The sequence below is a fragment of the Astyanax mexicanus genome, chromosome 4 (genome assembly GCF_023375975.1).
Source record: "Astyanax mexicanus isolate ESR-SI-001 chromosome 4, AstMex3_surface, whole genome shotgun sequence".
In the NCBI taxonomy this organism is placed as follows: Eukaryota; Metazoa; Chordata; class Actinopteri; order Characiformes; family Acestrorhamphidae; genus Astyanax; species Astyanax mexicanus.
Genome location: NC_064411.1, coordinates 29,857,327 through 29,873,787, shown reverse-complemented (window position 1 = coordinate 29,873,787; position 16,461 = coordinate 29,857,327). Strand labels below are relative to the sequence as shown.

The 16,461-nt window shown below is 38.3% G+C and overlaps 1 protein-coding gene across 1 annotated transcript in view; it reads right to left on the bottom strand.

Moving 5' to 3' along the window:
- The window catches only part of kcnab1b (potassium voltage-gated channel subfamily A regulatory beta subunit 1b), a 155,805-nt gene that overhangs the window by 67,585 nt on the left and 71,759 nt on the right, over positions 1 to 16,461 (bottom strand). Inside the window, exon 3 of the mRNA XM_022679220.2 lies at positions 6,156 to 6,199. Coding sequence (XP_022534941.1) covers positions 6,156 to 6,199 — 44 coding nt within the window. The remainder of the gene's footprint in view (positions 1 to 6,155; positions 6,200 to 16,461) is intronic.

Below are 16,461 nucleotides of genomic sequence, written 5' to 3'. Positions count from 1 at the left end.
AGAGATTGAGTGGGAGACTCAGAAAGAGGCTAGCTAAACCCACTGACCCCTAGCATCCATTTGTTGGCCATCGTCTAGCACTTTCGACCAAATTAAAATGATGAAACATTTCCATTTGGAACATTTAGCAGATACTCTTATTCACAGGGACTTACAAACATGGTTTGCTGTTTACTCAATCTAGTATCTGTGACTAGTGCAAACAGTCAAAAGTCCAGGAGAATTCTAAAGCTTAGATGCTACTACAGGGGTTGGACAATGAAACTGAAACACCTGTCATTTTAGTGTGGGAGGTTCATGGCTAAATTGGAGCAGCCTGGTGGCCAATCTTCATTAATTGCACATTGCACCAGTAAGAGCAGAGTGTGAAGGTTCAATTAGCAGGGTAAGAGCACAGTTTTGCTCAAAATATTGCAATGCACACAACATTATGGGTGACATGGCGCTTCTGTGACCAAGACAGCAAGTCTTTGTGATGTATCAAGAGCCACGGTATCCAGGGTTAAATCAACATACCACCAAAAAGGACGAACCACATCCAACAGGATTAACTGTGAACGCAAGAGGAAGCTGTCTGAAAGGGATGTTCGGGTGCTAACCCGGATTGTATCCAAAAAAACATAAGACCACTTCTGATCAAATCACGGCAGAATTCAATGTGCACCTCAACTCTCCTGTTTTCCACCAGAACTGTCCGCCAGGACAATAAATTATTGTGGTCTAAAACCAGGTGTTTCAGTTTCATTGTCCAAGCCCTGTAATTACTAAATACAGTACAGATGACAAAATCAGTGTGGATAACTACAAAGTACAGAATTTCACCATTTTACCCTGTCCTTCAATGGTCAGAACCCCACAGGTGGCGTGTGTTAGTAGAGTGTGTTGTGCTGGTACATAATGAAATCAGATGCAGTAGTGCTGCTGGAGTTTTTAAATATTTCAGTTTCACTTCTGGGCTGAGAATAGTCCATGAAATGTCCAGCCAAGACCATCCTATGGGAAATGTCCAGTGGGCAATATTCTGTGGGAAGAATCTTATGACCTGATGAAGTACAAGAGGAAGACCAACCACTACTCACCACAACCATGTTAGTGTCACTGTACTGGGAATAAATTACCCTTCACCCAAATAATAGGTGTTCTGTGGTGGTCCTGTGGGGTCCTGACCACTGAAGAACATTTAAATTGTTTAACTCCCTAGTGCTCAATATATTTCTTCAGGTGGACAGTTGTTTCTGGTGTTTATTGGCTAAATGATGATTGTGAAGCATCTTTGAATATTTATGTAGGTTCGATATATGTGTAACATTGGTTCACTTAAAGGAAAGTTCAAGGTTAAGTGCTGGGGTAGGTGCTTTTAAAAGAGATATCAGATTTATATGACAGGGCATTACAAAAAAAAAAAAAATATTTGGATGGTTCATTATAGATGCCTCATAGATGCTTAACAAACATTCAACTAACATTTTTACTAACAGTCAACTGCATGCCAATAAAACGCAACTAAACTCTAAGGTGAAAGTTAATGACTTTCTTTTAAATGTAATCCTACACTAATCCTAACATTTTACGGTTAGGTTTAGGGTTAGATTTAAGGTTTAATTTAAGTTTGGATTAGAGTTCAGTATTGAGGAGTATTCATGGTTGAAGTTCTACAGAGAACCATTTACATTCAACTTAGGGTTAAGTTGCATTTAATAGACATTTAGTTGAGCATCTATGAGACATATACTGTATAATGGACCGTCCAAAGAAAGTGGAACCAAAAAAAGGAAGACAGAAAAAATGTTGCATCTGGTTGCACTGGTTGCATTAGGAAGAAGCCATACAAAGCTCAAATTGTACTTGGTACAGATTGGGGTTTGACCTTCAAGAACAAAGATGTTGGTCCATTTTTGACCAGCCAGATGGAGATTTCAGTAATCAAGTCTTAATTAAAAAAAGATTAAACAAGCAGGTGGATGCTCTCTTTAAAGTTACTAGGTTCAATTCTCTGAAAGCTGAATGTGACGATCTGCATGACAAGTCAGGTTTACAAGAAAGGTTGAGAATGGTAACTGGTCATTCATGACTTCTTCAAGTCTGTGTGCTTCTGCAGATGGAGTGAACTGTGAGTTATTGAAAAAGATGGCAAGATAGGGGTAAAGACTTGCTGAAGTTGGTAAGATGCCATCCATGACAAGATGTCAAAAAAGGCAAGGCTTGAAACCTGGCTGTCAGAAGGTGGAGAAGAATAGAATAATTGAGTGCTATCTGAATAGACATGGTAAGAGAACCCTATCAGGAGACATTCACAAAGAGAGAATAAAGAGAATAAAGTGAGAAAAGAAGAGGGCCAAGCACAGAGCCTTGTAGGATGCCATTGGAGAATCTGCATGGAGCAGAATTCTTGTCTAGTTAACCGCTAAGACCTGCACTACTCAAGTCTTGAAACAAGAGCCTAAACAAGCACCCGAGTGGCTTCACTAGAGAGAAAAGGTTAAATTCTTTAAATGTTGTAAAGAAAAAATCTGCATCAGGTTTGCAACAAGATTTAAAAACGTAGCTTTGCGCTTCTGCATTTGAGGTGACTAGTGAGTTCCAGATGGTAATGGCAAGGTAGTGGTGAAAACTTGGAGATACGGGGATTAACAGCAGCTGAGTCTTGCTGTAGTTGAGTTTCAGGTGATGCGCTACCATCCATGATGAGATGTCAGTAAGACCTGCCAAGGAAGAGTCGAGTGGCATCACTGTAGCAGTGGTAAGAGAGTGAGAATAAAGTGAGAAAAGAAGAGGGCCGAGCACAGAGCCTTGTAGGATGCCATTGGAGAATCTGCATGGAGCAGATGTGACCCCTTGCCTAACTACCTGATTAGACCTGCAGTACACCGGTCGTGAAACAGGAGCCTAAACAAGCACACGAGTGGCTTCAATAGAGAGAAAAGGTTGGATCCTTCAAATGTTGTACATTAGAAATTTGCACCAGTTTTGCAACAAGATTTTGTCATCCAAAACTACTTCAAGGTTTTGTAATGATACACTTAGAGGGACCAGGGAGTTCTTGATGGTAATGGCAAGATAGTGGTGAAGACCTGGAGTTACAGGGATGTACAGCAGCTCAGTCTTGCTGGAGTTGAGTTTCAGGTGATGGACTGCCATCCATGATGAGATGTCAGCAAGACCTGCCAAGATGTAAGTTGAAACCTGGGTGTCAGAAGGTGGGAAAGAATGGAAGAGTCTAATGTTATCACTCTTACAGTGGTAAGAGAACCCATGAAAATACTTTCACAACGAGAGTGAGCATAAATTGCCTTATGGGATAAAAGCCTTATGGGATGCCCAAGGAAAGTTTATATGGAACAGTGTGGCCCTCTGCCTGGTAGCCTTCAAAGAGCTGCACTACTCAAGTCTTGAAACTAGAACCAAAACAAGCACCAGAGTGTCTTCAATAGAGAGAAAAGGTTACATTTTTCAGATGTTGTAAAGGAATCATCAGGTTTGTAACACGATTTGAGAACAATAACTGGTCATCCAAAACTATTCCAAGGCTTTGTGCTTCTGCACTTGGAGGGACAAGTGAGTTCTTGATGGTAATGGCCAGGTATTGGTGAAAACCTGGAGATACAGGGAGGTACAGCAGCGCAGTCTTGAGTTGAGTTTCAGGTGATGAGGTGATGAGCTGCCATCCATTATGAGATGTTGAAATCTGGGTGTCAGAACGTGGGAAGTAAAAGATAAGTCGAGTGTTATTAGTTTATGATTAAAAAGAGAACCCATGAGAGGACTTCCACAAAAAAGAGCAAGCAAGTAAGAAAAGAGTAGGACCAGCAAAGAGCTTAATGGGATGCCCAAGAAAAGTCTATATGGTAGAGGTGTGGCCCCTTGCTTTTTAACCTGGTAAGAATGCTCCTCCAGGAACAAGGCAATCCAAACCACCACCATGCAGAGCCAGTGATTCTAAAACTGGTGAGAATGGGTGGAAGGATTTTGTGGGCAACTGTCTTGAAGACTGCAAAGAGGTTAAGAAGCCAGACTGAGTCTTGTAGATTGTTCTGAGTGTGAAAGAGAAACAAATCCATCAAGGACCTTTGAGAGGAGGGAAACTATAGAGGTCTGTAGTTGCTGATACCCAAGCTCTCTTGGGATGGCTTGTTCAAGATAGGGAACCCACTGGCACTGGTCTTCATAGTATATGGTGATTTGCCTGTTTAGGAACTGTATAGGAACATAAGGAACCATTTGTGAAGGACAGATCTCTAAATTACCTGGATAGAATGGGACCAAGAATCCAAGTACTTGGGTTGTTGGTTCTAGAGAAGCTTCAGGATCTCAGGAAGTAGTAGACAAAATAGTAGAAGAAGGATGATGTCTGATGAAAGACTATTAAGGAACATAAGGAATTGTTTGTAAAGGACAAATCTCTAAAGATCTGGACCATCTGGAATTGCCAGGTGGAACCAGGTGGTAATTTTCATTGTTTTCTGGGAGAAATACTTCATCTTCTTATTCAATGTTTTTATTTTTCCCTACATTGTGAATTAATACTGAAGTCATGCTTTTGGTGTTAAAAAATAAAAACAAAATGCTCTGCATTTAGGTGGCTCTTATCTGGGGTTAAACTTTGCGGTTTCTGAGGCTGGTAACTGGTAAATGTATCCTGTGCAACAGAGGTAACTTGTGCTCTTCCTTTCCTGAGGCGGTCCTGATGAGAGCCAGTTTCATCATGATGTTTTTAGGATCTGGATCTGTTTTGTGTGAGTGTGTAAGTTTGTCCTTGGGCAGCTAGCTTAATGGTAGTTAGCTAGCTAAGTAAAAGACTTGGCAGCACAGTGGCTTAGTGGTTAGCATGTTCGCCTCCCAGGGTTCAAGTCCCTATCTGCGTGGGTTTCCTCCGGGGACTCCAGTGTTCTTTCACACTCCAAAAAACATGGAGATCAGGTAAATTGGATACTCTGAGATTTCCCTAAATTGATCTGTGTTTAAGTATAAAGTGTATGGTGTGTATGTGTAAATGTATGTATGAGTGTGTGTCCTGATATGGATCGGCACTCTGTCCTGGGTAAATGCTGTAGTGCTGGATGCAGTCTTCCTCAAGGTGGACAGTTGTTTCCGGTTGAGAGTACGCTGTGCGCTATTGGTTGCCGCTTCTCACCGGTGTGTGGATGAGTGCTAAGTGTAAATGGTTGTATGTAAAAGGTGTTAATTGTAAAGCGTCTTTGGGTTTCTAGAAAGGCGCTATGTAAGTTGAACTTCATTAATTTGTAAAAAGTTTTGGACGACTATTTTTTATACCATGGTCCATGGTATCAACATTTAATCATATTTCTAAATATTTTCAATGTTAAAGGCTTTTAATGCTGTTTCAACAGTCACGCCTGACTAAAAAGTGAGTGAGTGTACAAGTGCATTTAAAAAAAAAAATTGAAAAGAGACATGTCATCGCTGGTGTTGATCCACTGTGTTTTATTATCCAGTCTAAAGGCAGTGCAGTTTTGTTTTCCCTAAAAAATCTTACATCACTTCATGCTTCCCTCTGCTACTGACAACTTTTAAACTTTTATGGAGATGCAGATTTCATTTTCCAACAGGACTTGGCACACTGCACCAAACTGCAGCCAAAAGTACCAATTGGTCTTATATAATATTTAAATTTTCTGAGACACTGATTTTTGGTCTTTTTATTGGCTGTAAGTCATAAAATCATAAACAATAAAATAAATAAACACTTAAAATAGATCACTCTGTGTTTAACACATCTATATAATATATGAGTTTCACATTTTGAACTGAATTACTGAAATAACGTAACTTTTCAATGATATTCTAATTGTTTGAGATGCACTATTATGTGTGCGAAAGAGAGAAACAAAAAGGTAGAAGGCGCAAAAGTGAGAAAGGGACTAACACAGAGGCAGGAAGAGAGAGAGAGAGAAGTGTGAGAGTGTGTGTTGGAATGAGTGAGAACGAGAAAGAATGTGTTAGACAAAGAGAGAGAGAGAGTGTGGGAGAGAGACACAGACAGAGAGTTGGAAAAAGAAAGAGTACGATAGAAGGAATAAGTGAGAGACATGGTGAGAGATAGAAAGAGAGAGAGAGAGAGAGAGAGAAAGAGAGATGGAAAGTGCTGAAGCTCACAGTATGACTCCTGATAACAGTATCATCTGTTAAACACTTACCGAGCCCCAGACATGATACTCGCAACCCTGACTTCCCAAGATTCCTGTGAAAAAAGAGAGAGAAAAAAGTGTTACAACACCATACAACACTGACAACACCACCCCTCAGCCCACCTGCTGCGCTACACACACACCCCTCCTCCAGCGCTGCTGTGAGAGCAGAACAGGTCACTAATTCATCCAACATCTTTATCTACAGCAACTTACAGGAGAGACAGGTTTCACATAAACCCTGCATAATGGAAATGCTACAGGGGTTGGACAATGAAACTGAAACCCCTGTCATTTTAGTGTGGGAGGTTTAATTAGCAGGGTAAGAGCACAGTTTTGCTCACAATATTGCAATGCACACAACATTATGGGTGACATACCAGAGTTCAAAAGAGGACAAATTGTTGGTGCACGTCTTGCTGGCGCATCTGTGACCAAGACAGCAAGTCTTTGTGATGTATAAAGAGCCACGGTATCCAGGGTAATGTCAGCATACCACCAAGAAGGACCAACCACATCCAACAGGATTAACTGTGGACACTGTAAGAGGAAGCTGTCTGAAAGGGAAGTTCGGGTGCTAACCTGGATTGTATCCAAAAAACATAAAACCACGGCTGCCCAAATCACAGCAGAATTCAATGTGCACCTCAACTCTCCTGTTTCCACCAGAACTGTCCTTCAGGAAACTAAATTATTGTGCTCTAAAACCAGGTGTTTCAGTTTCATTCGATTTCAGCTACCAACATTAAAAATCCACAAAAAACCTGGCTAAAGTGCAAAGTATACAGGTTCATCTCAATAACTTATCATTGAAAAGTTACTTTATTTCAGCTGAAATTTAATTGAAAATGTGAAACTCATATATTATATAGATGTGTTAAACACAGAGTGATCTATTTTAAGCGTTTATTTCTTTTATTGTTAATGATTTTATGGCTTACAGCCAATAAAATGCAAAAATCAGTCTCAGAAAATTATAATATTATATAAGACCAATTGATACTTTTGGCAGTGTGGGCAGTGTGCCAAGTCCTGCTGGAAAATGAAATCCACAAGAAGGAGGAGGATTTCTGAGGAGAGCTGTTGATGCTTATAAGGCTGAAAAATATTACAAAAATATATCATCTCTTAAGAGTTTGGACTTTACCAATCCACATTCAGAACAGACTGTGTACACATGGAGAAAACCTAACACCATTATTACCCTCTATACAATAATAATCTGCAAGGTCACAAAGGAACCCAAAGTAACTTCTAAGCAACTAAAGGCCTTTCCCTCTTTGGCTAAAGGTTACAATGGTTATTAGGGTCATGTTCATGAGACCCCCATCAGAAGACCACTGAACAGCAATAGTGTGCATTGTAGGGTTAGAGGTCTGCCGTATGGTACGGCCAGACGAGCCAGAAGACTACTGGAACAATGTTTTGTGGATTTTAAAACCAAAATAGATTTATTTTAATTGAAAACCAAAAAGAAGCATTATTTTAAAAGAAAGGAAAACACTGCATTCTAACATTAAAAAAAAAAAATGATTCCATCTGTGAAACATGGTGGTGGGAGGATCATGGTTTGGCCCAGTTTTGTTGCATCTAGGCCTGTTAAAGGGATTGCCATCATTGATGAAACATTCTGAAATATACCAGCAAATGGGTCATGCAGCAAGACAATGACTCATGAATCACACAGGTCTTTTTAGGACTAATCAAAAGTTATTGGAAATGTTTAGCTAATATATTTTTACGCTAATATACCATTTACAGATATGTAACATTGCATCATTTCCTCATTGAATACCCTGGTGAATAAAAAAATTACTTAATTGTACTTAAAACATATTGAGAAATGTCTAAGTATGCTGTAAGTATACAGCCTTAATGAACTTGAACTAATGAACTAATGAACTATATGAAAAGTACATTAATATTATGCTTTCATCAAATGTTTGAAAGTAAACTTTGATCATACTTTTAAAAAAGTACAATATAGTGAATTTAAAAATAAATAGACTACTATGAAGCACATTTTTTAGTTTAATGTAATTCAATATACTTCTAAAATACTTATTTCCAAATATACTTTTGTACATTTTTAGCAAATTGTGTTTTAAAAAAAAACTGTTACAGTAGTTAAAGCACTTAAAGTACAATGTATCGTGTAACTTTTTAGAAAGTAAATTAAATTACTACATTTGTAAAATGTTTTAAAAATATGTTTAGGTATTACATTAATATAAGATAAAGTTCAAATGTATTTCAATGCTCTGCAATTATAATTGGGAAAATATAAATATACTATAGGATACGGTGTTAAATAACACATTAAAATGTCAAATATAAAAATGAAGTTAATGCTAAAAACATGCTAAAAACTGTATATTAAAAACAGTACATCAAAATGTTTATTTTATACCCAACAAAGTATACTAGAAATGTGCTCCTTACAAAAGACAGGAACAAGAAGCATGTATATTTGTACTCTGTAATGTAAATAGATCACATATATTTAACATCAATTCTTAGTACATTTCTAATATACCTGGTGTATAATAGTGATTCAGTTGTGATACTTAAACGTATTAAATATAATTTTACTGTAAGCATATTTAAAATATGGGGTTACATACATACAGGAAGTAGTGTATTTAAATGTAACTTAAGTATATTTAAAACTTTAGTTCCATTTTATTACAGTCAAGAACACTTTTAATTTAAGTAAGACTTTTGTACTATTTTTATACAATTAAAGTATAATAAGTATAAAAAAGTTGTTTTATTTGATCACTCTTTAAATATACTTATTACTAATGTAAACTAACATGCACACTTTAGTGCACTATAGCATAATAATACTTAGTATACTTTTTTTTACTAGGGTGAATGATCAATATCTAGAATTTTTGGTTCTCCTATTTGTTCTCTATTTTTAGCTAAAAATGCTTGTATCCTAATTGGTTCAGTTTAAACCTTGTTCTTCTTTCTGTTTTTTTTTTATTTTCATGCTGTTTTTTTGGTTTTGACCTTGTCTGGCTGATTTTTTTTGTCTTTTCCCAAAGTGACCTGCTCTGACTTTGTCTGTGGTTTGACTCCAGCTGTGAATGATGACCTTGTATGATGGAATGAGTCCAATAAAGTGACTTTGCACTAACATGCAAATGCCTCCAGTTCTCAGATACACAAATAATCTTTTAACCCTTAGAACCCTACTGACGGATTTTACATCCAAAATCCCACCTTGTGTTCTCAGCTTAATTACTTCACACATAAACATAATCCATATATGGTGAGAAAGGGCAGAACTTACTCTTTCTAAAAATAGCAATGACATCCCAGTGCGGTAAAGCATCTACAAGAAATCCATTGGGGAAAAAAACTAAAAAGTAAGATCTCCTTCAAAGTTCCTTGTTTTATTCTTCCAGGCCCAGAGTGGCTAATTGGGAGATATGGGAGGATTCCGGATGGGCCAGCTCATGTCAATCTCGAGTTTGGGCCAGTTGGACGGAAAAAATAATTTTGACACTTATCTGTCCCTTATCTAATCTTATTCTTGCATTCATTTCCATTCCCATATGCTACGTATGGGAATTCTCCCCTCCCAAATGCTTGAGTTGGTTGCACACACGAGTGGTCTTTTCTGGAGCGATAAAATTAAATATAGCAACAGAAAAAGCAAGAAGCGTCAGTCGGCTGTGATGGAGGGTAAAAAGAGCCCAGGTGGAACCACCTCACACTCCTGCCTCAAACACCGCTCCACAAACCAGCAGATCCATCAAACCAGTCTCCAGTAATCCTCATTTACATCCAAACAGTGCTTGAAGAAATTTGAGCCATGAAAAAATTAATATCTATTTTAATCCGCTGTAACACAACTTCTCTTTAAGCTACCCGTATATAATTTATATGAACGGAAAGCTTAAAGTCCCGTCTGATCAAATATGTGTCGGTGAGACTCTGTCGGACAATCAGGTGGCAAGTTCTGCAGGCAGAGAGGTGAGGTGGGGGCTTGTTACACGACACCCGACATAAGGGTGCACCATACTTTTGCACCGGTCAAATTTTGGTTTAATGCATATTGCACATTTTCTGTTAGTATAATAAACTTCATTTCAATCCTGAAATATTACTGTGTCCATCAGTTATTAGATATATCAAACTGAAATGGCTGTTGCAAACACCCAAATATTTAGAACTAAAAATGATTAAGATTAATAGGGGTGCCCAAACTTTTTTATATGACTGTATATGACAAATTCATTCAGAAAACCATGAAATTCCATGGGGTTCATTTTATTTTTCTAGCCACTGTATGTGTTTTTGTATATGTTAGGTCCAGTGGAATTAGTAGAGACTCCTCCCAAGGAGATAAAATAAAGTATTATCTAAAGAAACAGTCCTTTTGTTTGCCCCCATGCAACTCTATATCTTCCAGTACTACTGCACCACTTTCCAGCTTTTTTAAGGCTGAGTGTAATAAAAGTGTGTTTCTCTCAGTTTGCAGGTGGTCCTGAAAATTTTCGCACCTTTCTGCGGAAATGGTCTCTCCTGGGCAGTGCAGAGACTCCACGCTTCAGTGCCGCAGTGAACGTATCACACCGGACTGCTTTCTTTTAAGGTCTGGAGGAGATTTAATGTGATCCAGCTCACTATTACCCTGCAGAGCCTCTTACCACTAATCACCTGGGATTGATGGTGAATGAAAATCACTGCAATGGAAATTACTGCAGTATAAGATGGGCTATCGAGCCTGAATCTTAACAGTATCAGTTGGGAATGGTGTTCCCCTTTTTCTTTCTCTTTCACTGGTTGCCTCTTACATTGTTTCTTACAAAGCAAAATATACCACATATATTTTTATGCTATTGTTTATTGCACACAAACTACTACAGTATTTACAGTCCCCTCCAAACATATTGAAAAAGTGATGCTTTTCCAGGCGGCAGTGGGTTTTGGGATCATTATGCTGCACGATGAAGGATCTGCTGATCAGTTCGGTTTCATCTTTCTTTATATTCACAGACAAAATGTTTCTGTAGAATTCTGAGTCCATTAAACATCAATGAAGATTAATAAGTCCATTTTATTCTGCAAAAATCCATGAAATTGCAGACACTGTTGAGCTCTTCACAGATGTTTGAGATCATGAGCAGGTCCTTTCTTTCTCCAAACTTTAGCCTTTCCATCATATTTGGTAAAGGTTAATCTTTGTCTCATCAGTCACCACAATCAGTCCGTCCTTGGTCTATAGTTTTCCTTGGTCTAGCTGTTCATCACCTGTTATTTAGTACACCAGTGACGACTTTCTTCTTCAGGACATTCAGTAAGGTTGTACTGGTTATGGACGATAGTTGAGCGATGGACGTTCTGCACTATTTATTGTTTAAAGGTCTCATTTTATCGTTTTTAAAATTCATTTTAAAATGTCTAGTTGTGGTCTCCAGTGTAAATGAATGCCATGTGAGTCATTTAAAAAAAAAAAAAGTGCTTGCTCATGAATATTCACACATGCAAATATATCTTCTCTGATTGACTAACAGCACTGGAGTAGAGAATGCCTACCTGCCCCCCTTCCCATTGCTCCCCCAACCACAGTCAATTTTACAGCTCTAAAACTCAAAGGACCAATGTTTTCAGAGATACAGACGTAGTTAAAAAGATACAGCACTGAGTTCTAGGTAAAGTTAAAGTTAGTGGCCCTGCGGACGAGAAATGTTATCAATGCCGCGATGTGGACAGAGACTGCCCGCCGTGGCGCCGCTCTCCCCACGGCTGTGCGAATAAATGCTTGTATTTAAGGTCTTGGTAAAATACAGAATCAACCGGAGATCCAATTTAAACCTATAGTTACTTACACAAGATAGCGTACGCTAACTAACTCTGTAAACAGAAGCTGTAAACAGAGTAAACAGAGCTGTTAGCTTCTCCTTAGCTAATAAGACAGTGTCAGTTCAGCTGTAGCCCGGGTTCAGCGCTAGCTGTTGGCGGTCCTGAGCCGAGGTGGGCGAGGCCATGAACTCACTGGTTGAAATAGACGCCCTAACATCTCTCGGATCAACTCGTATTTCTGAGGATTTTCTTTTACTAGCTACTGCAGACAGTGGAGGCTGAGGAAGAGTTTCATGCATATACAGCTCAGAGAGACCTATAGTCTTCTAACAAAGAACAAAATAAGTGGATTTTAGCGGAAAGTAACCTTTAAATAATCAATGTATCAAGATAAAACACACCTGACAGTCACAAACCCACATGCTTTTAGTCAACAGCAGAAATGACAAAATGATTGGCCACACTGCTCAATACTTCCAATGTTTTTGGAGGAGACTGTGTGTAACTGTGTGGTAAAAAAAAGCAACAAAGTACAGTATGTTCTAACCCTTTTGATCATTAGGGTTCCACTGCTTTTTTTCCACAGTCTCCAGCATGTATTCCTTAGTCCAACCTGCAGTCATTGAAGCATTAAACCCTGCAATGTGTGAAATACAGATACCTACTGAAGCCAGCTTTGATTTGAGGCTAATACCCCATCTCCCTGGACTTAACCTTCTAATGCCCACACCTCGCTGTGCGAGAGAGAAAGAGAGAGAATTTAATGAAATCCAATACAATGTTAAAATGTGGCTTTTATCTCTCTCTCTCTTTTGCTGCTTAATGTATACAGTGGTGCTTTTTCTATACTTCTGTATAAATATGACATAAAATCATCATCAGATTTTCACGCCTGTAATAAAAGTAAATAAAGAGAAGCCAACTGAGACAAGAATATTCATATTTATTGAGGAGTAAATATTTATATTATATACATTTATGTAAGTGGCAAATGTATGCAAATCTCTAGGATTAGTATTCATTTGAAGGTGAAATTAAGAGTCAGGATTTTTTTGTTTTTTAAATGAATGGGATGACAATCAGGAGTGAGTGGGCGGAGCCTGTTTCATTTAAAGACCAAAGTCAGGTCCCTTAAACACACATTTGTGGAAGCATGTAATGGCAAAAACAAATTAGATTTCTGAGGACCTCAGAAAAAGATTTTTTTTTTGTTTTTTTTTTTTGCCCGCCACCACCCCCCCTTCTTCGGAGGACCAATTGAGCTTTATTATTTATTAGTGTTTATACAGAGTTTTAGGTACTGTGGGCATTGTGAGAAGAAGACAAAAAATACAATAAAATAAAATAAAACAAAGTATAACAAGAAAAAAAGGTGGGGGACAGTGAAAAAAAAAAAGAAAATGGTCATCAACAATGAAAGGGGCGGGGGGTCACACCCTAGTTTGGCTACACAATCACAAAAAAATGTAATATTGGATAATTTTCCTTAATATATAAATGACCAAATATAATATTTTTGTTTCATTTGTTTAACTGGGATCTACTTTTAGGACTTGTGTAAAAAGCTGATGATGATTTACAGGGGTTGGACAATGAAACTGAAACACCTGTCATTAGTTAGTGTAAGTGTGGAAGGTTTCATGGCTAAATTGGAGCAGCCTGGTGGCCAATATTCATTAATTGCACATTGCACCAGTAAGAGCAGAGTGTGAAGGTTCAATTAGCAGGGTAATAGCACAGTTTTGCTCAAAATATTGCAATGCACATAACATTATGTGTGACATACCAGAGCTCAAAAGAGGACAAATTGTTGGTGCACATCTTGCTGGTGCATCTGTGACCAAGACAGCAAGTCTTTGTGATGTATTAAGAGCCATGGTATCCAGGGTAATGTCAGCATAATACCAAGAAGGACCAACCACATCCAACAGGATTAACTGTGGACGCTGTAAGAGGAAGCTGTCTGAAAGGGATGTTCGGTGCTAACCCGGATTGTATCCAAAAAACATGGTGTTTTAGTTTCATTGTCCAACTCCTGTAGGACATATCTATACAGAAATATAGAAAATTTCCACAGGGTTCACAAACGTTCAAGCACCTCTGTATATCATTGTGTAAAGAATACTAAAAGTAGATTTTGTATTGGAAAAATAAATGAATGAATTGATTGCAGTAATTGTACCTGCTCACCTGTGCTTTGACCTCAACCTTTGAGTGTTGGATGGTGTGTAAAAACAGAGTGAAGTGAAACTGCTGGGAGCCATTAGAGCTCATTGTTTCCTTTGAGAATATAATTTCTCCTCTTTTGTATTTTTTTTTTTAAATAGTATATCGTTCCAAATTTTGGACACCCATGCTGTGAATTAGCTGCCACCTGCCCAACGCAACAGGCTGCGTGACGCACATCGCGTGTTCACACCTTTCTGCTGATTATCATCATGAAACTGACAGAAGGAAAAAATGACATTTAAACAACCTGAGAGAAGGAAATGGAAGATTATCCTCCATCCTTCAGTCTTTTATCCTCAGTTTAGTTTCTAAATAAGTGTTCTTCTCTGTCCTTGGAATCTAAGCATAACTCATTTAGCTTTATAACAACGGAACTAGTGGATCTGACTAGTAGCTAGTGTAAAAGTAGTGATTTCTTTGCATGAGCAATGCTATGCCTCTATCACTAGCACAGTAAGCCTGTTGGGAGCATAGGCAAAGTGCGTCTCAGCAGAGGATACTCATGCATAGCTAAGATTGGATTGGGTGGCTGACTGTTGACTGCTGTCCGGGTTTTAATCAATCAGTGGTGCACTTCCAGCATTTCCAGGCCATCACACCCATCAGTGAAAATTTCTTCCTAAACTCTGATACTGTTTTATCGGCATGGGCGCAAGGCATGAAAATAGACTGTTGACGGGGTGTAAGATAGCAATGAGCCTTGTTTAGGGCGTAAGCTAGGGCCCTTGGCATGAAATAACTGGAAGTTCCACAAAAAAAGCAGAAGAAGCAACAGTGATTCTTGAAAGTGGGCGAAATGGTGGAATAAGGTGTATAGTTTTTAAAGGTAATGTAAGCTTTAGGATCTGCACCAGGGGTCGGCATTAGACAGATGTGGCCCACAAGCATGAAACATCTGGCCCGTGAGGTTGTTTGAACTATAATGAACGATAATAAAAAAAAAATAAATAAAAAAAAATGCCTCTCTGGCCAGCTTTTGTTTATATCCCTCCCCGGTCTCTCTGTCGCGCTCCACCTTTTCCCACCTGTTTCCCAATTCACTAGCCAGTCAGCGCTAGTGTAGTGTATTGGACCACGACCCTGATGACACAGGATCGATCCCGCTTTAGGAGTAGTGTGTTTATTTATTTATTTTTTTTCTTCTTAGGTTTACCTGCTTTGATTTCAACTGTTCTGCAATTGGGTTCAACAACCCTCTGGGTTGGAGAGCTACTAGTCTGTAGCACTCCATCCCATTACACTTCACTTTCCAAAACTATTTTTTTTTTTGTGGCCCGCCACGTAATGGCATTGGAAAATATCTGGCCCACGGCCAAACTTGATTGCTATAACCCTGATCTATACTGAGCAGAAATCATTCCCTGAGGTCATTCATAGACAGCAGACGATCATGCGATTTCAAGCAAGGTTTGAATAAGTTTGAAAACTGTCAGCAGAATTGATGGAGAAAAAACACAGGCAATCTGAGAGAGAAAAAAACTGAATACAATCTATTTCAAATTCATGAAGAAGTGTCAAACCGTCGTCAGGCAGAACAGAACAGCCTGAGCTAAAGGCGGTGACATATTTACTTGTTACAATCAGTTCTGTCTTTAAAGCTGCACTGACTACAAACTGAACTGAACCGAGAGAGAGAGAGAGAGAGAGAGAACCTGCAAAGTCAAAATAAAAAAAATAAAAATACAGTCTCCAGACTGACGGTGTGAAGTCCCTCTATTTTATTAGATTTTATATAGAGCCACTAGTGAACACTAAGGAAATGAACATGCTAACACATGGTTACATTAGTGAGGCCCTGAGAGTTCCACAGATCAAAGAATCATTAAATTGATGCTTAAATATATATTTTAGATGAAAAGACAAAAAAATTAAGCAAAAAAAAAAAAAAATAAAATAAAAACGGCAAAACATAAAATTAAGGAAAAAACTAAAATTAAAATTAAATCAGATTTCATAAGGCCATATAGGGCCATGTAAAAGGTGAACTACAGACCGTATGCTCATGGATAATAAAGATAAAAGGGTTTTAATATACAGGAGCTCAAGACGTGTTGGTTATCTACAATTCCTTAAAAAAAGGAATTCATTTTTCTTGAACACTTTCTCATTAAATAAAAATCTGAAATGTGTGATGTGCAAAAGTTTCAATACTAAGATTCAGTACTAAGTACTGAGTGATCTTTCTTTAGTATTTCAGGGTATTTCCTTACCAATTTCTTGCTCATTCTTTTTTTGTAGAACAGCTCAAGCTCGTTGGACAGCCATG